This window comes from Cyprinodon tularosa, unplaced genomic scaffold (genome assembly GCF_016077235.1).
Source record: "Cyprinodon tularosa strain WSP-4 unplaced genomic scaffold, ASM1607723v1 ctg1484, whole genome shotgun sequence".
Taxonomy (NCBI): Eukaryota; Metazoa; Chordata; class Actinopteri; order Cyprinodontiformes; family Cyprinodontidae; genus Cyprinodon; species Cyprinodon tularosa.
Genome location: NW_024038314.1, coordinates 18,049 through 39,909, shown reverse-complemented (window position 1 = coordinate 39,909; position 21,861 = coordinate 18,049). Strand labels below are relative to the sequence as shown.

The following is a 21,861-nucleotide window of genomic DNA, read 5'->3' as shown; positions in this document are numbered from 1 at the left end:
GTGCCTACCGGCCGGAGGGGGTATTACAGCCTTTCATCAGCGGAAGCCATCGGATCCTTTTTTTTTTTTTTATAAACTTTATTAGAAAAATTTTATAATACAGAGAAAAATACAATTTACAGTGAACAATCGCCAGGGGTTTGAGCAAAATAAAATAAAATAAAAAGTAATTAAATAAAAGTAAAAAAAAAAAAAGTAATAGTAAATAGAAGCATATAAAGGGATTATATAAATACTTTAAATTTAGAGCATAAAGTTATAGTCTTAGCAGCTTTTTTATTATAGGAAGAGGACAATGTAGAAAAATAAGTAGTTGCTTCCTTTAGAAAAGAAATACACGAGGGTTTAGTCACAATAACTTTACATTTGTGGAAATAAAACTTGGCCAACAGTAACAAAAGATTACATAAGAAGAAATGTTCAGAAAGTTCTTTTTTATATTTTGTGATTCCAAATAAAACATCTTGAAAATAAAGTTCAAATTTATCATAAATATTGTCCAGAATGAAGCGACAGATACCTTTCCAAAAACGCCTGGTGTGTTCAGAGGACCAGAACAGATGAGAGACAGACCCTGAGGGGCCAGGTTCTGAGTGTCAATGTCCTTTTTATATTTAACCTAAAATGACTTTACTGGATAACAGCGGTGAATGATCTTAGAGGAAACCTCTTTAACCTTGTTTACTAGTAAATATTTATTAGGTAAAGACCAGGTTTTGTTCCAGCAGACCTCTGAGGCCAGTCCAGACCAGACTGAAGTTACGTAAGGAACTGAAATGCAGTTTGCTTGGAATAAAGTACGAAAATGTTTGTTATTTTTAGGAGATTTAGGTTGAAAACACAATTTACCTTCATAGGTGTCAGTTAGTTCAGTTGGAGTCTGACCTTTGAATAAAATCAGAACACCTGGAGGAAGAGCATCAAAACTATAGCAAACTGTTCTGGGTTTATAGGAATCTTAAAATGATAAAAAAAAAAAAAATTCTTGATAATTAAAGAGGTTTTTCCTTTTTCATTGAAAAGTTGACTTACTAGTGTGATACCATTCCTAAACCAGTTTAAAAAAAACAGAGATTCTCTCTTATAACATATATCTTTGTTATTCCAAAGAAAGTCCCTATTAGGAGAAAAATTATGTTTGAAGATCAGTGACCGGGCCAGAAGGGCTTGTTTATGAAAGTTAGACAGAGCGATCAATGTTAGAATTACACTGCAAAACAAACTTAAGACCAACTATCTCAGAGAACAAGTAGTGAGGAATAAAAGTCCAGATTGAGGTAGGATTTTTAATTCAAGTTCACTTTGAATGTATTGTTGATTGTTGTAAAGTCGAGAACGTTAAGACCTCCTGCATCATAACTATTCATTAAAACGGATTTTTTAATATAATGAGTTTTGTTTTTCCAAATAAAGTTGCATAGTGTCCTGTCAATTTCTGTGCACATCTTTTAGTCTACAGCCAGAGAAACAGCCGCATCGGTTAGTCTGCATATTCCTTCAGCTTTAGAAAGTAAAATTCTGCCCCGAAGGGATAAATCTCTTTGGAGCCATGAGTTAAATCTTTTCTTTCTTCTTTCTAAAATTGGGCTAAAGTTGAGATAACATCCAGTGTTCTGTGTTTGGTTAAGGTTATTCCTAAGTAATTAATGGTTTCTTTAATTGGAATATTGCAGCAATGAGAGAGTTCACATTTCTTAACAGCCATTAATTCACATTTGTTCACATTTAAGTAAAGACCAGAAGCCTCAGAAAATACTTTTATCAATTCAAGTGCCAGAGAAACTTCAGAAGAGTCTTTTAAGAAAATTGTTGTATCATCAGCCGATTGGCTGATAATAATTCTTTAGTCCAGAACTGACATTCCACCCAACTGACTATTTATTCTGTGAGTAGCCAATAGATGAGTGGATAGCAGAAATAAATCAGGGGAAATGGGACAAACTTGCCCTGTACCACGTTTTAAGTCCAATCTTGGGGATGTTCCGTTTCTCAATTTGATTGAACTAGAATGTTTTAATCCTGTTTTAAACCTTTAAATCGGTTTTTAAATGTGCAAACCCCATACGGTAACCCCATGGTAACCCCATGGTAACCCCATAGGGTAACCCCATGGTAACCCCATAGGGTAACCCCATTGTAACCCCATGGTAACCCCATAGGGTAACCCCATGGTAACCCCATAGGGTAACCCCATAGGGTAACCCCATGGTAACCCCATGGTAACCCCATAGGGTAACCCCATAGGGTAACCCCATAGGGTAACCCCATGTTAACCCCATGGTAACCCCATAGGGTAACCCCATAGGGTAACCCCATGGTAACCCCATGGTAACCCCATAGGGTAACCCCATAGGGTAACCCCGTAGGGTAACCCCGTAGGGTAACCACGGAGTTACCATAACACAGGATTATAGGGCGATTTTTAATTTCATAAAGAAATATTTGTTTTATAAATAAATCGAGAGCAGCTGGTTTATTTATATGTTAGGGGGAAAAAACCCAGAAGGAAAACAAATGAATAGAAGCGTAACCGTTTAGACCAGGGGTGCTCAAGTCCAGTCCTCAAGAGCTACTATCCTGCAACTTTTTGATTCACCCCATTTTTAACACACCTGAATCAAATGAGTGGCTCGTTACCTGCCTCTGCTGAGCTAAATGAGGGGATTGAGCCTTTGGATTCAGGTGTGTTAGAGGAGAGATGCATCTAAAAGTTCCAGGATGGTAGCTCTTGAGGACTGGACTTGAGCACCCCTGGTTTAGACGAACTACTGTTTTTGACTACACATCCCAGAAGTCTTTGCAGCAGAAGTCCGATAGCTAGCCAATGAGGAAGCAGGAGGAAATGCTAATGTTTACAAGCAGTCAACAGGCTCCAGTTTCCTGCTAAAAACACCGATTTCTGCGGCTGGATGGAACATTTCTATCAGATCATGTCTGAAGTTAAATGAAGGAGTTTGACAATCTGGTAGGAAAATGTTTATTGCTTCTTTTTCTCAGATATTTCCACTGAGCCTGTTAGCTCTGAGCTACAACATAAAAGCTAAACTGGAATCGAGTTTAACGTTTGTTGTGATTGATCTTATTTTTGTTTATTGGAGAGGAAAGTTTGTTCTGTTTTTATCTAAAGTGTAGCTCCTGTTATAGTCCAGGTTCTGGTTCTGGTCCCAGAGGGTCATCCAGTATCATGGAGACCATGGAGCCCATCAGAGGGGCCAGGTTCTGGTTCTGGTCCCAGAGGCTCATCCAGTACTATGGAGACCATGGAGCCCATCAGAGGGTCCAGGTTCTGGTTCTGGTCCCAGAGGCTCATCCAGTACTATGGAGACCATGGAGCCCATCAGAGGGGCCAGGTTCTGGTTCTGGTCCCAGAGGCTCATCCAGTATCATGGAGACCATGGAGCCCATCAGAGGGGCCAGGTTCTGGTTCTGGTCCCAGAGGCTCATCCAGTATCATGGAGACCAGGTTAGCCCATCAGAGGGGCCAGGTTCTGGTTCTGGTCCCAGAGGCTCATCCAGTATCATGGAGCCCATCAGAGGGGCCAGGTTCTGGTTCTGGTCCCAGAGGCTCATCCAGTATCATGGAGACCAAGGAGCCCATCAGAGGGGCCAGGTTCTGGTTCTGGTCCCAGAGGCTCATCCAGTATCATGGAGACCAGGTTAGCCCATCAGAGGGGCCAGGTTCTGGTTCTGGTCTCAGAGGCTCATCCAGTATCATGGAGACCATGGAGCCCATCAGAGGGGCCAGGTTCTGGTTCTGGTCCCAGAGGCTCATCCAGTATCATGGAGACCAAGGAGCCCATCAGAGGGGCCAGGTTCTGGTTCTGGTCCCAGAGGCTCATCCAGTATCATGGAGACCAAGGAGCCCATCAGAGGGGCCAGGTTCTGGTTCTGGTCCCAGAGGCTCATCCAGTATCATGGAGACCAGGTTAGCCCATCAGAGGGGCCAGGTTCTGGTTCTGGTCCCAGAGGCTCATCCAGTATCATGGAGCCCATCAGAGGGGCCAGGTTCTGGTTCTGGTCCCAGAGGCTCATCCAGTATCATGGAGACCAAGGAGCCTATCAGAGGGTCCAGGTTCTGGTTCTGGTCCCAGAGGCTCATCCAGTATCATGGAGACCATGGAGCCCATCAGAGGGTCCAGGTTCTGGTTCTGGTCCCAGAGGCTCATCCAGTATCATGGAGACCATGGAGCCCATCAGAGGGGCCAGGTTCTGGTTCTGGTCCCAGAGGCTCATCCAGTATCATCGAGACCAGGTTAGCCCATCAGAGGGGCCAGGTTCTGGTTCTGGTCCCAGAGGCTCATCCAGTATCATGGAGACCAAGGAGCCTATCAGAGGGTCCAGGTTCTGGTTCTGGTCCCAGAGGCTCATCCAGTATCATGGAGACCATGGAGCCCATCAGAGGGTCCAGGTTCTGGTTCTGGTCCCAGAGGCTCATCCAGTATCATGGAGACCATGGAGCCCATCAGAGGGGCCAGGTTCTGGTTCTGGTCCCAGAGGCTCATCCAGTATCATGGAGACCAGGTTAGCCCATCAGAGGGTCCAGGTTCTGGTTCTGGTCCCAGAGGCTCATCCAGTATCATGGAGACCAGGTTAGCCCATCAGAGGGTCCAGGTTCTGGTTCTGGTCCCAGAGGCTCATCCAGTACCATGGAGACCATGGAGCCCATCAGAGGGTCCAGGTTCTGGTTCTGGTCCCAGAGGCTCATCCAGTACCATGGAGACCATGGAGCCCATCAGAGGGTCCAGGTTCTGGTTCTGGTCCCAGAGGCTCATCCAGTACCATGGAGACCATGGAGCCCATCAGAGGGTCCAGGTTCTGGTTCTGGTCCCAGAGGCTCATCCAGTACCATGGAGACCATGGAGCCCATCAGAGGGTCCAGGTTCTGGTTCTGGTCCCAGAGGCTCATCCAGTACCATGGAGACCATGGAGCCCATCAGAGGGTCCAGGTTCTGGTTCTGGTCCCAGAGGCTCATCCAGTACCATGGAGACCATGGAGCCCATCAGAGGGGCCAGGTTCTGGTTCTGGTCCAGTCTGAAGCAGGATGAGGTTCTGGGACTTTGTAGTTGACCTAAAGCTCTGATCAGAGGAGATCTGAACCGTTCGATTCCCATCACAGGGAAGCATGTTGGCGGCAGCATCATGCTGAGGAGAGGCTGGTCAGAGATGATAGAAGGTGGATGGAACATCCTTCTGAGTTAGATCCCAGCTGTTTAGAATGGCCTAGTCAAAGTCCAGACCTCCTTCCGCTCTGACTGAGCCTGAAGTGTTTAGAGGAAGTAGATGATCAGACGATGTTCCCAGGTGGTGGAGTTCTAGATCGGGGGGTGGGGCAGAACCAAGGGAGGATCAGCCTGGTTCTGTGTCTTCAGAGTTCTGGTACTGATGGTTTTGTCTCTGATGGTTCTAAAGGTTGTGGTGTCTCCTCAGCGCCCCCATGGACTGGGTGTTTGTCATGAACCGGATGGGCTCTCAGGGCAGCTCCTCCTCCCAGCGGAGGCGGATGGTTCTGGGGGTTCTGATCCTCCTGCTGGTGGATGTCATCTGGGTGGCTTCATCGGAGCTCACCACGGTAAGGAGGTTCTGATCCCAGCAGTTCTCATCAGAAGGATCAGGACCTGCGAAACAATCCAAACACATTTCTGTAACTGATCCAACATGTCCTGCCCTATCGGTTGCATGAACTAGTTCCGGACCGGTACCGGACCCGGTACCACAGCTAGCCTCTCAGCATGTCATGTGTTTCCTCCTCTGCTGTTCTCTAGTACATCTTTAAGCAGCAGGAGTACAACAAGCCTTTCTTCAGCACCTTCACCAAGACCTCCATGTTTGTTCTGTATCTGCTGGGCTTCCTGCTGTGGCGGCCGTGGAGGCAGCAATGCACCGGATCGCTGAGGCGTCACCAGTCTGCGTTTGTAAGTCTACATCGTCTCACAGTCACTAAGGGAACAATTTAAGGTTCTGCTGCAGGAAAAAAAGTTTGACAAACTACGGATGGGCGGCAGCTTTACTTCTTCATCAGCTATTCATGATGAAGCAATGGTCTATTAAAGGCCTTTCTGTGGAGCGGAGAAAAACAACAACGGCACCAAGGATGGTTTAGGCTGCCAGAACCATGAGGAATGATTAACGGACCCGAACAAAGAACCAAATATATCAGAGGTTCTTAAAATCCAAAACACCCAGAGAAAAAAACAGAACCACTGATAAACCTGTTGGGTTCTGGTCGGTCTGACTGAACAGGTACCAGGACTAGCTTAGCTTTGCTGCTAGCCCGACCTGGCTCAAGCTAGCAGTCAATCACCGTGGCAACCCATGTGGTAATGCTTTGGTGAAACAGTCCAGGCTAATGGGCGGTCTGGGTTTGGGTAGACCGACCTCTGCTTTCTGTCTTAGGAGTTAAACCTGTGAAAGACTACAAACAATAAGACATTTTTCCATCAGAGTTTGGTTGGATTGTTTTATATAAAAACAACCAAATGTTGAAGCTTCCAAAACCCTGACCCCCCAGGGTGCAGACCAGGAAGCAGAGTCCTAGTTTAACAGACCTCTCTGCAGCTTCTCTACTGTTACCCACTCTTTACTCCATCCAGACAGTGTCTTGCCCACGACCAAAATCTAATAAATTAGCAAATATTCCCAAAGGAGTAAATCATGATAATCTAATTAAAATCAAAATAACTCCAATTGGGGAAAAAGTTAAAACAATTAAATGTGGTCTGTTTAACATAAGATCTCTTTCCTCTAAAAGTCTGCTAGTTAATGACTTGATTTGTGATAATCACATTGACTTGTTTTGCCTTACAGAAACCTGGCTGCAGCAAGAGGATTATGTGAGCATAAATGAGGCAACTCCTTCAAGCTATTTAAATTTTCACATCCCCAGAAGTTCTGGGCGAGGAGGAGGAGTAGCAACAATCTTCCAGCCTGCTGATGAAGGTTCCCAGTCATCCAGGTCATAGTCACTCCGTAAAAATTCAAAAAATATCCACTCAACTTGGTTTTCAAGATTTGAAGACGTTTCGCCACCTCTCCAGGAAGCTTTCTCAATTCAATTTGAATTGAGAGTGGATATTTTTTGAACTTTTACAGAATCTTCCAGTCTGACTTACTGATTACTCCCAAAACAGTTAATACCTACAACTCTTTGAACATTTAACCCTTAATTTCCCTCATCCAAATTTCAAGGCAAGAAAACCTCTTCTTTTTGTAACTTTGTATCGTCCACCAGGTCCTTACTCTGAATTTTTAGATGAGTTTTCAGAGTTCCTTTCTGATTTGGTATTAAATACTGACAGGGTCATCATAGTGGGAGATTTTAACATCCATGCTGACATTGAAGGCGATAGCTTAAGAGCAGCCTTTAATGCTATCTTAGACACTATTGGCTTTGTTCAAAATGTGAATAGTCCCACACATTCTCATCTTCATACTTTGGATCTTGTGCTGACATACGGCATAGAATGTGAAGAAATAACAGTATTTCCTCACAACCCTGTCCTCTCTTACCACTTTCTAATAACCTTCAGGATTACTTTAACAGAGTTCTCCTCCCCCAAAAGAAGGTTCAATTTTAGTAGATCTTTATCAGATAGAGCAGTTATACATTTTAAAGAATCTGCTTCACTTTCTCTCTCCTCTGTGTCGCTGAGCAGTGCTGCAGAGTGCAAAAGCTTAGCTTATTCCCCTTCACAGGTTGATGATTTTGTTGATGGGGTTGCTAGTTCTCTGCGTATTGCCTTAGACAACGCAGCTCCTTTGAAAATGAAAACCGTTAAAAATAGAAAGCTTGCTCCTTGGTTTAATGCAGAGCTGCGTACTTTGAAGCAAAATGCTAGGAAACTGGAGAGAAAATATCGCTCCACAGGCCTGCGGGAGTCCTTCCTAGTCTGGAAAAATGGTTTACTGCTGTATAAGAGGACCCTTTGTAAAGCAAGAGCAGCATACTTCTCCTCATTAATAGAGGAGAATAAGAATAATCCTACATTTCTTTTTAATACAGTTGCCAAACTGTCCCAGAGCCATAGCTCTGTTGAACCGTCCATTAGCTCTCCTCTATCTGCGATTGTACCTGAGGTAGTCATGGAATCTGAACCGGGTTTAGACTGCTTTGATCCAGTTGAACTTTCTGAATTAGCAAAATTATTGTCTTCATCTAAGCCTTCAACTTGGATGTTAGATCCAGTTCCAACCAGGTTATTTAAAGAGGTATTCCCTTTGATCTCCTCCTCCATTCTAGATGTGATTAATCTATCTCTGTTACAGGGATATGTACCTAAAGCTTTTAAGGTTGTGGGAATTATAATTTTTTTATTTATAAATTTTTTAAACAGCATCCTGTCTGGCGATGTGGCAATAATAATAATTTTCCTTTCCCCAGTGGAGCAGTACGGCTATCGCCATAGTGTTCCGCTTGATTTATGCATATAAATAGCTTTATTATAATTATGCAGGGAGTTTTACAGATTATATGGACACTGCAATGTAAGTAGAACAGGAAAGGAAAAACAGAAAAAAAGGAGAAAATATGAAAGAGGAGATAAAAGGAAGATAATAATAAAACATCTTCAGTCTGCTTCATCACCTGCAAAGAGATGGAAAAAGAACAGAACAACCAACAGATATAAGAGATACAATAAAGTAACACCTTGATACTATTGCTGAAGTAGTATTAGTTAATCTGACACATACTCTGTGAAGATCAGAATGTGGGCTTTCTGTGTGGAAGTGAATCTCTGAGTACCTGGAACCAAGCGCCTGTAGTTGATTGTGAGAGTGCACTACTGCATGTAAAGTTTATCCAAAGGAAAAATGCTCAATAGTGGTTGTGGAGAGCCGAAGAGGCGCCCCCCCAAAGCACTGAGGTGAGCGCAGGGAGGCCCAAAGCCCCAGACGCCCAGAGGGACCCCAAGAGCAAAGGCACCAAGGAGGGGCCAGCCCAAGAAATCCGACCCCCATCAAGGGAGGGGGAGAGACAGCCCCGAGGAAGCCCCCCAGCCACCACAATGCCGGAGCCACCCCAAAGTGAATCCGGCCCTGGGCCCCAGGGATCCGAGGCCCCAGGGGCGCCCCTCCCCCCGGCAGGAGCCCCAGCCAGGCCCAGGCCAGCAGGGCCCTGCGGAGAAATGAGCCAGTAGCCACCCGGGCATCAACCCCCAAACACCCGTGCACCGGCGAGCCCAGGCGCCGGTGCACTGGTGGAGCAATCAGCTGGTTTTCCTTAGAAAGCTTTGAATCAATCTGACCGGATGATCTGGTTGAATAGTTTCTATAAAGTGACCTGAGATGACAGGATGTGAATTGGACTAGAAATAAACTGAATAGACGGGTTAGTTGTAAAGCAGCAGTAGCTGGTTGGGTTTTAACTCTGTATTGTTTTGCAGTTTGCAGATGCTGAGGCTCACTTCGCCCCTTGTGCCGCCGACAGCCCCGTGAACAACTGCTTGGTACGTAGTTTACCTGCAAACAGGTGAGCTCAGGGTATCAGTTTAACGTGGTTGGAAAAATAATTTCCATCACATCCATTCTACTATTGACTCTAATATTGATTTATGAATTCTGATTTTCATTAATTTACTATAAAGTATTCACTCTGCTGCGTTCACACCAAACACGATCTGGGCGTTAAAAACGCTTAAACACAGAACTTTGGATGCTGGTCAAAGTCGCTTCGCAGTCTGGACCCTCGCCTCTCTGGTTGTTTATCTGCTCTGTTCTGTAGCTTCCAGCTAGAGAGCAGCTCGGCTTTATTTACTTTATGAGCGGGGAAATAGTTTTAACGTGTTTTTAAGTGAGAAAGTCCACCTCCAAACATCCTCTGTTCATCGGTTCATCAGGATTATAATCCCACTATAATCTGCAGTTCTGTTGGGAGCTCCAGACCTCCAGCATCCCGCCAGGAGGCGGCGCTGGGAATCCCCGCTGAAAGCTCTCAGCCTGTGGGGGATTTCCTGCTGCTGCTCGTAGCGGCTGGAAGTGGATAGAAAGAGTTTTTAATGTTTGTGGTAAAAACTGCAAGAAACAGAATAAATAATCCAATATTTTTCATCAGCAGGTTTTAACATTTCTAGTTAATTTGGGGATTTATAAACGGTTTCTCTATAGTTCCTTCAAAAATGTTTTAGTGGGACACTGGTACGCCCAGATGCTGGGACACTGGTACGCCGAGATGCTGGCACACTGGTACGCTGGGACACTGGTACGCCCAGATGCTGGGACACTGGTACGCCCAGATGCTGGGACACTGGTACGCCGAGATGCTGGTACGCTGGGACACTGGTACGCCCAGATGCTGGGACACTGGTACGCCCAGATGCTGGGACACTGGTACGCCCAGATGCTGGGACACTGGTACGCTCAGATGCTGGCACACTGGTACGCTCAGATGCTGGCACACTGGTACGCTGGGACACTGGTACGCCCAGATGCTGGGACACTGGTACGCTCAGATGCTGGGACACTGGTACGCCCAGATGCTGGGACACTGGTACGCCCAGATGCTGGGACACTGGTACGCCGAGATGCTGGCACACTGGTACGCTGGGACACTGGTACGCCCAGATGCTGGGACACTGGTACGCCCAGATGCTGGGACACTGGTACGCCGAGATGCTGGCACACTGGTACGCTGGGACACTGGTACGCCCAGATGCTGGGACACTGGTACGCTCAGATGCTGGGACACTGGTACGCCCGGATGCTGGGACATTGGTACGCTCAGATGCTGGCACACTGGTACGCTCAGATGCTGGGACACTGGTACGCCCAGATGCTGGGACACTGGTACGCCCGGATGCTGGGACACTGGTACGCTCAGATGCTGGCACACTGGTACGCTCAGATGCTGGGACACTGGTACGCCCAGATGCTGGGACACTGGTACGCCCAGATGCAGGGACACTGGTATGCTCAGATGCTGGCACACTGGTACGCCCAGATGCTGGGACACTGGTACGCCGAGATGCTGGAAGACTGGTACGCCCAGATGCTGAGACACTGGTACGCCCAGATCCTGGAAGACTGGTACGCCCAGATGCTGGGACACTGGTACGCTCAGATGCTGGGACACTGGTACGCCCAGATGCTGGCACACTGGTACGCTCAGATGCTGGGCCACTGGTATGCCCAGATGCTGGGCCACTGGTATGCTCAGATGCTGGCACGCTGGTACGCCCAGATGCTCGGCCACTGGTACGCCCCAGATGCTGGGACACTGGTACGCCCGGATGCTGGGACACTGGTACGCTCTGGTGCTGGCACACTGGTACGCTCAGATGCTGGGACACTGGTACGCTCAGATGCTGGGACACTGGTACGCTCAGATGCTGGGACACTGGTACGCCCAGATGCTCGGACACTGGTACGCTGGGACACTGGTACGCCCAGATGCAGGGACACTGGTATGCTCAGATGCTGGCACACTGGTACGCCCAGATGCTGGGACACTGGTACGCCGAGATGCTGGAAGACTGGTACGCCCAGATGCTGGTACACTGGTACGCCCAGATCCTGGAAGACTGGTACGCCCAGGTGCTGGGACACTGGTACGCCAAGATGCTGGGACACTGGTACGCCGAGATGCTGGCACACTGGTACGCTGGGACACTGGTACGCCCAGATGCTGGGACACTGGTACGCTCAGATGCTGGGACACTGGTACGCCCGGATGCTGGGACACTGGTACGCTCAGATGCTGGCACACTGGTACGCTCAGATGCTGGGACACTGGTACGCCCAGATGCTGGGACACTGGTACGCTGGGACACTGGTACGCCCAGATGCTGGGACACTGGTACGCTCAGATGCTGGGACACTGGTACGCCCAGATGCTGGGACACTGGTACGCTGGGACACTGGTACGCCCAGATGCAGGGACACTGGTATGCTCAGATGCTGGCACACTGGTACGCCCAGATGCTGGGACACTGGTACGCCGAGATGCTGGAAGACTGGTACGCCCAGATGCTGGGACACTGGTACGCCCAGATCCTGGAAGACTGGTACGCCCAGATCCTGGAAGACTGGTACGCCCAGATGCTGGGACACTGGTACGCTCAGATGCTGGGACACTGGTACGCCCAGATGCTGGCACACTGGTACGCTCAGATGCTGGGCCACTGGTATGCCCAGATGCTGGGACACTGGTATGCTCAGATGCTGGCACGCTGGTACGCCCAGATGCTGGGCCACTGGTACGCCCCAGATGCTGGGACACTGGTACGCCCAGATGCTGGGCCACTGGTACGCCCAGATGCTGGGACACTGGTACGCCCAGATGCTGGGACACTGGTACGCCCAGATGCTGGCACACTGGTACGCTTAGATGCTGGGCCACTGGTAAGCCCAGATGCTGGGACACTGGTACGCTCAGATGCTGGCACGCTGGTACGCCCAGATGCTGGGACACTGGTAGGCCCAGATGCTGGGACACTGGTACGCCCAGATCCTGGAAGACTGGTACTCCCAGATGCGGGGACACTGGTACGCCCAGATGCTGGGACACTGGTACGCTCAGATGCTGGGACACTGGTACGCCGAGATGCTGGGACACTGGTACGCTGGGACACTGATACGCCCAGGTGCTGGGACACTGATACACCCAGATGCTGGGACACTGGTACGCCGAGATGCTGGGACACTGGTACGCTGGGACACTGGTACGCCCAGGTGCTGGGACACTGATACACCCAGATGCTGGGACACTGGTACGCCGAGGTGCTGGCACACTGGTACGCTGGGACACTGGTACGCCCAGATGCTGGGACACTGGTACGCCCAGATGCTGGGACACTGGTACGCCGAGATGCTGGCACACTGGTACGCTGGGACACTGGTACGCCCAGATGCTGGGACACTGGTACGCTCAGATGCTGGGACACTGGTACGCCCAGATGCTGGGACACTGGTACGCTCAGATGCTGGGACACTGGTACGCTCAGATGCTGGGACACTGGTACGCCCGGATGCTGGGACACTGGTACGCTCAGATGCTGGCACACTGGTACGCTCAGATGCTGGGACACTGGTACGCCCAGATGCTGGGACACTGGTACGCTGGGACACTGGTACGCCCAGATGCTGGGACACTGGTACGCCCGGATGCTGGGACACTGGTATGCTCAGATGCTGGCACACTGGTACGCCCAGATGCTGGGACACTGGTACGCTGGGACACTGGTACGCCCAGATGCAGGGACACTGGTATGCTCAGATGCTGGCACACTGGTACGCCCAGATGCTGGGACACTGGTACGCCCAGATCCTGGAAGACTGGTAGACCAGATGCTGGGACACTGGTACGCTCAGATGCTGGGACACTGGTACGCCCAGATGCTGGCACACTGGTACGCTCAGATGCTGGGCCACTGGTATGCCCAGATGCTGGGACACTGGTATGCTCAGATGCTGGCACGCTGGTACGCCCAGATGCTGGGCCACTGGTACGCCCCAGATGCTGGGACACTGGTACGCCCAGATGCTGGGACACTGGTACGCCCAGATGCTGGGACACTGGTATGCCCAGATGCTGGCACACTGGTACGCTCAGATGCTGGGACACTGGTACGCTCAGATGCTGGGCCACTGGTAAGCCCAGATGCTGGGACACTGGCACGCCCAGATGCTGGGACACTGGTAGGCCCAGATGCTGGGACACTGGTACGCCCAGATCCTGGAAGACTGGTACGCCCAGATGCTGGGACACTGGTACGCCCAGATGCTGGGACACTGGTACGCCCAGATGCTGGCACACTGGTACGCCCGGATGCTGGGACGCTGGTACGCCCGGATGCTGGGACGCTGGTACGCCCCGATGCTGGGACGCTGGTTCGCCCAGATGCTGGGACACTGGTGTGGCCGGATGCTGGGACACTGGTACGCTCAGATGCTGGGACGCTGGTACGCCCAGATGCTGGGACACTGGTACGCCCGGATGCTGGGACGCTGGTACGCCCGGATGCTGGGACACTGGTACACCTGGATGCTGGGACACTGGTACTCCCAGATGCTGGGATGCTGGTACGCCCAGATGCTGGGACACTGGTACGCTGGGACGCTGGTATGCCCAGATGCTGGGATACTGGTACGCCCAGATGCTGGGACACTGGTACGGCCGGATGCTGGGACACTGGTACGCCCGGATGCTGGGACACTGGTACGCCCAGATACTGGGACACTGGTACGCCCAGATGCTGGCACACTGGTACGCCCAGATGCTGGGACACTGCTACGCCCAGATGCTGGGACACTGGGACGCTGGTACGCCCAGATGCTGGGACACTGGGACGCTGGTACGCCCAGATGCTGGGACACTGGTACGCTGGGAAGCTGGTACGCCCAGATGCTGGGACACTGGTATGCTCAGATGCTGGCACACTGGTACGCCCAGATGCTGGGACGCTGGTACGCCCAGATGCTGGGACACTGGTACGGCCGGATGCTGGGACACTGGTACGCCCAGATGCTGGGACACTGGTACGTTGCGGCGCTCCCGATGCTCGGATGCTCCTGGTCCTCCATGCAGCGTGTCCAGCCAGCCTGGCCCGGCGGAGCTCTCCAGAGAGCGGCGGCGTTTCCCACGCCCTCCGAGCTGAATGCGGAGTGCGATCGCCAATGAAAAGACGGTTGCTGAGGTCAGCAGCTCCTGCAGTAACTGAGGTTTCAGAGTGAGGAAGCTGAGAAGGGCCAGAGCCTCCTCTATCGCTGCTCCTCCTTTATGGATTAGCCTCCTGCTGCACATTAAGGAGGCATCTTCACTGCCGAACTTTAAACATGGCTCCAAACGTACTTTTTTTCTTTTTTATACTTATTTTTTATTGAACATTTCTGAACACATACAGTGGAAAGGCAACAATACATTCAACTTCATATACAATGTTGGACAACCGTGTCCATATTTAAGAGTGGTATTCTCCTTGCGTCTGTAGTCGCTCCATTTTCCCCATTTAACAACAAACTTGTCCTCCTGCAATCTCAGTCTATGGGTGACTTTCTCCATTGCAGAAATCTCTTCCACCATACTCATCCATTGCTCCACCGCGGGGGGGTCGTGTCTATACCATAGTTTTGTGATGGTTTTCCTTGATGCTGAAAGTAATATTTTTAGCAGGTATTCATCATCCTTTTGAATTACATCGTGTGTGAGGCATCCCAGATAAAGTGTTTTACATGATCTGGGTATTCCATAACCCAATATGTTTTTCTAAATAAGGCAAACATTATGCCAGTATGTGGTTAGCTTTTGACCAACAGTTAGACAGTGTGCCTTTACATGAGATCAACAAATGCTAACAGGCTGCTGTCTCCTCTGCAGAGTGAGCCGCTTTATGTCCCGGTGAGGTTCCAGGATGCAGCTTCTGACCCATATGACCGTTTACCTGCAGACGCTGAAGCTGGTGAGTACCGTCCTGCTCACCTTTCGCTCTCTGAGATCTTCAGTATTACATGGCAGCTGATCCTCATCAGTGGGAGGAGCTCCATGGCAGCAGGAGGTAGAATGAACTTTCATTAACAAGATCTAAATGTTAAAGAAAGCTAAACAAAGCTGATCATGTCACCTACTGACCATATGATAGACCGACAGTGTGACCTATTGACAGTGTGACGAAGAGACCATGTGACCGTGTGACCTAGTGACCGTGTGATCTAGTGACAATGTGATCTACTGACAGTGTGACCGTGTGACCTAGTGACCGTGTGATCTACTGACAGTGTGATCTAGTGACCATTTGACCTAGTGACCGTGTGATCTAGTGACAGTGTGATCTAGTGACCGTGTGATCTACTGACAGTGTGATCTAGTGACCATTTGACCTAGTGACCGTGTGATCTAGTGACAGTGTGATCTTGTGACCGTGTGATCTAGTGACCGTGTGACCTAGTGACCGTGTGATCTAGTGACAGTGTGACCTAGTGACCGTGTGATCTAGTGACCTAGTGATCTACTGACAGTGTGATCTACTGACAGTGTGATCTGGTGACCATTTGACCTAGTGACCTAGTGACCGTGTGATCTAGTGACAGTGTGATCTAGTGACAGTGTGACCTAGTGACCGTGTGACCTACTGACAGTGTGATCTACTGACAGTGTGATCTAGTGACAGTGTGATCTAGTGACAGTGTGACCTAGTGACCGTGTGACCTACTGACAGTTTGATCTACTGACAGTGTGATCTAGTGACCATTTGACCTAGTGATCTAGTGACAGTGTGATCTAGTGAACGTGTGATCTACTAACAGTGTGATCTAGTGACAGTGTGACCTAGTGACAGTGTGACCTAGTGACAGTGTGACCTAGTGACCGTGTGACCTAGTGACAGTGTGACCTAGTGACCATGTAATCTACTGACAGTGTGATCTAGTTACCATTTGACCTAGTGACCGTGTAATCTAGTGACAGTGTGATCTACTGACAGTGTGATCTAGTGTCCGTGTGACCTAGTGACAGTGTGACCTAGTGACCATGTAATCTACTGACAGTGTCATCTACTGACAGTGTGATCTACTGACAGTGTGATCTAGTGACCGTGTGATCTAGTGACAGTGTGATCTAGTGACTGTGTGATCTACTGACAGTGTGACCTAGTGACCGTGTGATCTACTGACAGTGTGATCTAGTGACTGTGTGATCTACTGGCAGTGTGATCTAGTGACCGTGTGATCTAGTGACCGTGGGATCTAGTGACAGTGTGAACTACTGACAGTGTGATCTAGTGACAGTGTGATCTAGTGATCTAGTGACCGTGTGACCTAGTGACAGTGTGAACTAGTGACCGTGTGATCTAGTTACAGTGTGATCTAGTGACAGTGTGACCTAGAGACCTTGTGATCTAGTGACAGTGTGATCTAGTGACAGTGTGATCTAGTGACCGTGTGATCTAGTGACAGTGTGACCTACTGACAGTGTGATCTAGTGACCATTTGACCTAGTGACCTAGTGACCGTGTGATCTAGTGACAGTGTGATCTAGTGACAGTGTGACCTAGTGACAGTGTGATCTACTGACAGTGTGACCTAGTGACAGTGTGATCTAGTGACCATTTTACCTAGTGACCTAGTGACCGTGTGATCTAGTGACAGTGTGATCTAGTGACAGTGTGACCTAGTGACAGTGTGATCTACTGACAGTGTGATCTACTGACAGTGTGATCTAGTGACCGTGTGATCTAGTGACAGTGTGACCTACTGACAGTGTGATCTAGTGACCATTTGACCTAGTGACCTAGTGACAGTGTGACCTAGTGACAGTGTGATCTAGTGACCGTGTGATCTAGTGACAGTGTGACCTACTGACAGTGTGATCTAGTGACCATTTGACCTAGTGACCTAGTGACAGTGTGACCTAGTGACAGTGTGACGTAGTGACAGTGTGATCTACTGACAGTGTGACCTAGTGACAGTGTGATCTAGTGACCGTGTGATCTACTGACAGTGTGATCTAGTGACCGTGTGATCTATTGGCCATGTGTGACCAATCATCACGTGGACACGTAAGCATGTGATTCTGTGCCTCCCCCCACCTGCAGCCTCCAGAAAGCAGCGGGTCCGTTTCAGTAACATCATGGAGGTCCGCCAGCTGCCACCCACTCAGGCCCTGGAGGCCAAGCTGTCCCGCATGTCCTACCCTGCTGCCAAGGATCAGGAGGCCTTGCTGCGTACGGTGGGGAAGCTGACCATCACTGATGTGGCGAAGATCAGCTTCTTCTTCTGTTTTGTGGTGAGTAGCAATCAAAGTTTGAACAGAAATCTGGACTTGAGGAGGCGTCCAACAGCCCTTCAGATTCTGGTGGCAGGGAGTCTGCTTTAGATCCAGTGTAGGACTGGTTTTAGCTGAACTGGTTCAGCACTGGAACCATTTTGGTTGACTTTGATGTTGGCTCCTCTTCCAGTGGTTCCTGGCCAATCTGTCCTACCAGGAGGCTCTGTCTGACACACAAGTGGCCATCGTCAACATCCTGTCCTCCACCTCAGGTGACTCTCTCTTCATTTCCTAACCAAGAGGTTTATGGAAGCCCTGATGTCTGACTCCTCCTCCTCAGGCCTCTTTACGCTCATCTTGGCGGCCATCTTCCCGAGTAACAGCAGCGACCGCTTTACGCTGTCCAAGCTGTTAGCCGTAGCTCTCAGGTAAGTAGCACAGAGCAGCTAAATGTTTTAGGAGAATTGACCCCAGATTCGATCCAACTGCTGGTGTTTATAAACCCTGTTAATTCCTAAATCCTGCTTGGCTGCTTGTTTTTGCAGCATGGGGGGTGTTTCTCTGGTGAGTTTGTCCAGCATGGAGAGCCCTGATGACAAAGGAGTTGTAGGTAACCATGAAATCTACTCCCTGCTTCCTTCTGCTCAGTTAAACTTGTTTTCTGAAGATGCTGAACTGAATCTTCTCTGAAGGTTCCCTGTGGTCTCTGGCGGGCGCCATGCTGTACGCCGTCTACATAGTGCTGATCAAGAGAAGGGTGGATCGGGAGGATAGGCTGGACATCCCCATGTTTTTTGGTACGGTGCTTTGGATTCTAACCTTCTTCCTTCCAGTCACCCGTCCAAGGCGCAGAGATGTTTTTAGCAGAGCGCAGCCAGTCTTAGATGATAACTGGATGTGGGTTCAGACAGGTGCAGATCAGTCACTGTTGACGGTTGACGAACCAGCAGCTCCAGGTTCTGTTTGTCATTCAGGATTGTTCAGTTTACCTGCCATGGCATTTATCCTGAGTGAGGAGAGAGTTTCTCCCTCCAGCCCTCTAGGTGGCGGTAATATGTTTAAAGGGAATTTGGCCCATTCCCCGCATGCTGTACATGCTGTACTCTAACTGCTTCTTTCCACTGACGGTTCGAGTGCGTGGGGGCGCACTCCCCATGCGCTCTTCATCCATAGATCTATATGGACTTCAATGAATTGTATTAACCACAATTCACTGCTGCATGTGACATTTAAGCAAAAAAGCAGAAATAAGAAGAAGATTAATAAACATAAAAATCCCTGTAAATCATCCATCATCATCAGTGTTTGTTCTCTAGATGGATGTTCAACTCTTCTGTTTTATTGAACATCTGGAGAATCATTTGAACAAAATGCTTAGTATGTGTATATATGTATAAATATATACATATATATATACATATATGTATGTATATGTAAATATATATATATATAATTTATATATATATATATATATATATATATATATGTATGTATGTATATGTCATATATCTTGATCTTGATCAATCTTTGAATGAGGTCTTGCCTAAAATGTTACATTTTTTTAAGTAAACTTCTGGAAGAGAAACATATTTAAAAGTTAATTAAGTGAAAATTATAAAGCAATAAATTATTAAAAAGCAATATTTATTTATTTAATGCAAGCATCTCAGGTAACACTTAAATGTTTTATTTATTGGTAGAGATCTTTCTATACCTTAGAGGTTTCTGCCTGTGTCACATGTTGACATTAGACCATAAAATGTTCTGGTCAGAATCTTTCTTTAGTTCAGGCTGTCCAGTAGGACTGCCTATTCAGGTCCACCGCAGCATTGCTGCAGCTGTGGACGCACCATATAGTGACATCAGTCACTATATGGCGGTCTGGATTATAACTTCATCTAGCAGAGAAAGGGAACGATGGACAGAAAGTAATGAGTTTTCTGCTCCATCAGACGCTGTAAGCTCTGACTGTCTGCAGGTGAGGCTGAACTAAAGTAGTGTTCCATCTAAAGCTGTTCCTGCGGCTTCTTCAGGTGAGAGTGGCTGTTCCCTCCATGTTCAAGTGATGGAGCTGCTACCTGACCGTCTGCAGAGGGTTCTATGTCCTCACCTGCAGCGCAGCCAGCCTGATGTAATAACAGCTTCATAAACCTCAGAGAGTCTGCGTCAGCAGCTGAACCAGTTAGAAGGAATGGCTGGTGGGGTGATGGTTAGTACTATAGTATTAATACTATAGTATTAATACTATAGTATTAATACTATAGTATTAATACTATAGTATTAATCAGTATTATTTGATTAAAAATAAGAATAAAGCTCCAGTTTCTTTGCAAACATCTTTAAATAATAATATTTGTGGCTGATTCAGGGCCCCCCCCCACCCTGGGCCCTGGACAGCTGGTCCCCTCCCTAACCCCCCCCCCCCCCTATCGGTGGGTGTTCCTATCTCCACCCAGTCGGTTTAACAGAACTTTTTTGTAAACAGTCAGTTTTCTAACTTTCATTGATGTGTTTTCTTCTATTTTCTACGGTTTGTTGTTCTGCTGCGGCTGCCTGCTTCTCCTCCTCAGGGCGATATTCCCTCTAAGCTCCTTTGCAGATCTGGGCATTCATGACATGCATGGGTTAGAAATCCATAAGAGCCCTTTGGGGCCCCAGTAACCGTGGCCCGGGGCCTTCCTACAGGGTGAGGCAGCCGGTAGCTCAGGAGAAAGCCGTGCTGAGCTGCAGCTGTGGTCTGCTCCTCAGGGTTTGTAGGTCTGTTCAACCTGCTGCTGCTGTGGCCCGGCTTCCTCCTGCTCCACTACTCGGGCTTCGAGGCCTTTGAGCTTCCCAGCCAGCTGGTGTGGAGCTACATCCTGATCAACGGCCTGATCGGGACGGTTCTGTCCGAGTTCCTCTGGCTGTGGTGAGTAGCCAGGCTGTGATGTGTGCAGGTCAGAGCCTTGCTGTGGGTTTGCTGATGTTCTCCTCTGTCTTCAGGGGATGTTTTCTGACCTCGTCTCTCATCGGGACTCTGGCTCTGAGCCTCACCATCCCGCTCTCCATCCTGGCAGATATTTGTCTGCAGAAGGTAGATCTTGTGTGTCCAGAGTGAGCTGCTATGGCTCTGCTGCAGACACCAAGCTATTGAAATGGTTCTTTCCCTACAGGTCCATTTCTCCTGGTTGTTCTTCGCTGGAGCCATCCCCGTCTTCCTCTCCTTCTTCATCGCCGCTCTCTTGTGTCACTACAACAACTGGGACCCCGTCCTGCTGGGCCTGAGGAGACTCTACACTTTTGCTTTTAGGAAACATCGCATTCAGAGGTACAGCTGCCCACACGCTAGATTACAGCAGTGTTTCCCAACCAGGGGGACGCGTACCCCTAGAGGTCCACGAGGGTATTGCAAGGGGTGCACGGAAATATTTTATTTCTCACATAGTAAAATAAAAAAGGGCTCTGATCTGTTTTTCTTTATGAAGACACAACAAAAAATTACTTTTCTCAACCTGAAAGGAAGTGTTTCTCTGAGGTCACCTTCAGCTGTGACCCACATCCGAACCAAGCAGAGGAACAGGAACAAACCCGAACAGTCTGGATGCAGAGAACAGCCTGGATGTAGAGAACACACTGGATGTAGAGAACAGCCTGGATGTAGAGAACAGACTGGATGTAGAGAACAGACTGGATGTAGAGAACAGACTGGATGTAGAGAACAGACTGGATGCAGAGAACAGACTGGATGTAGAGAACAGACTGGATGTAGAGAACAGACTGGATGTAGAGAACAGACTGGATGTAGAGAACAGACTGGATGTAGGGAACAGACTGGATGTAGAGAACAGACTGGATGCAGAGAACAGACTGGATGTAGAGAACAGACTGGATGTAGAGAACAGACTGGATGCAGAGAACAGACTGGATGTAGAGAACAGACTGGATGTAGGGAACAGACTGGATGTAGAGAACAGACTGGATGCAGAGAACAGACTGGATGTAGAGAACAGACTGGATGTAGAGAACAGACTGGATGTAGAGAACAGACTGGATGCAGAGAACAGACTGGATGTAGGGAACAGACTGGATGTAGAGAACAGACTGGATGTAGAGAACAGACTGGATGTAGAGAACAGACTGGATGTAGAGAACAGACTGGATGTAGGGAACAGACTGGATGTAGAGAACA

At 48.7% G+C, this 21,861-nt stretch overlaps 1 protein-coding gene across 2 annotated transcripts in view; it reads left to right on the top strand.

Annotated features, from left to right (window-relative positions):
• The first annotated feature begins 2,807 nt into the window (after positions 1–2,807).
• Positions 2,808–21,861, top strand: part of LOC119779497 (solute carrier family 35 member F5-like) — a 30,647-nt gene continuing 11,593 nt past the window's right edge. The window contains exons 1-13 of one of the 2 annotated variants that reach the window (XM_038279152.1): positions 2,808–2,965; positions 5,429–5,570; positions 5,764–5,913; positions 9,382–9,444; positions 15,309–15,390; positions 17,521–17,711; positions 17,884–17,965; positions 18,034–18,121; positions 18,239–18,303; positions 18,386–18,490; positions 20,442–20,601; positions 20,676–20,766; positions 20,846–21,000. In XM_038279152.1, coding sequence (XP_038135080.1) covers positions 5,436–5,570; positions 5,764–5,913; positions 9,382–9,444; positions 15,309–15,390; positions 17,521–17,711; positions 17,884–17,965; positions 18,034–18,121; positions 18,239–18,303; positions 18,386–18,490; positions 20,442–20,601; positions 20,676–20,766; positions 20,846–21,000 — 1,367 coding nt within the window. In that variant the 5' untranslated portion in view covers positions 2,808–2,965; positions 5,429–5,435. Of the gene's footprint in view, positions 2,966–5,410; positions 5,571–5,763; positions 5,914–9,381; positions 9,445–15,308; positions 15,391–17,520; positions 17,712–17,883; positions 17,966–18,033; positions 18,122–18,238; positions 18,304–18,385; positions 18,491–20,441; positions 20,602–20,675; positions 20,767–20,845; positions 21,001–21,861 lie in introns of both variants that reach the window. The other variant, XM_038279151.1, reaches the window with a different exon arrangement.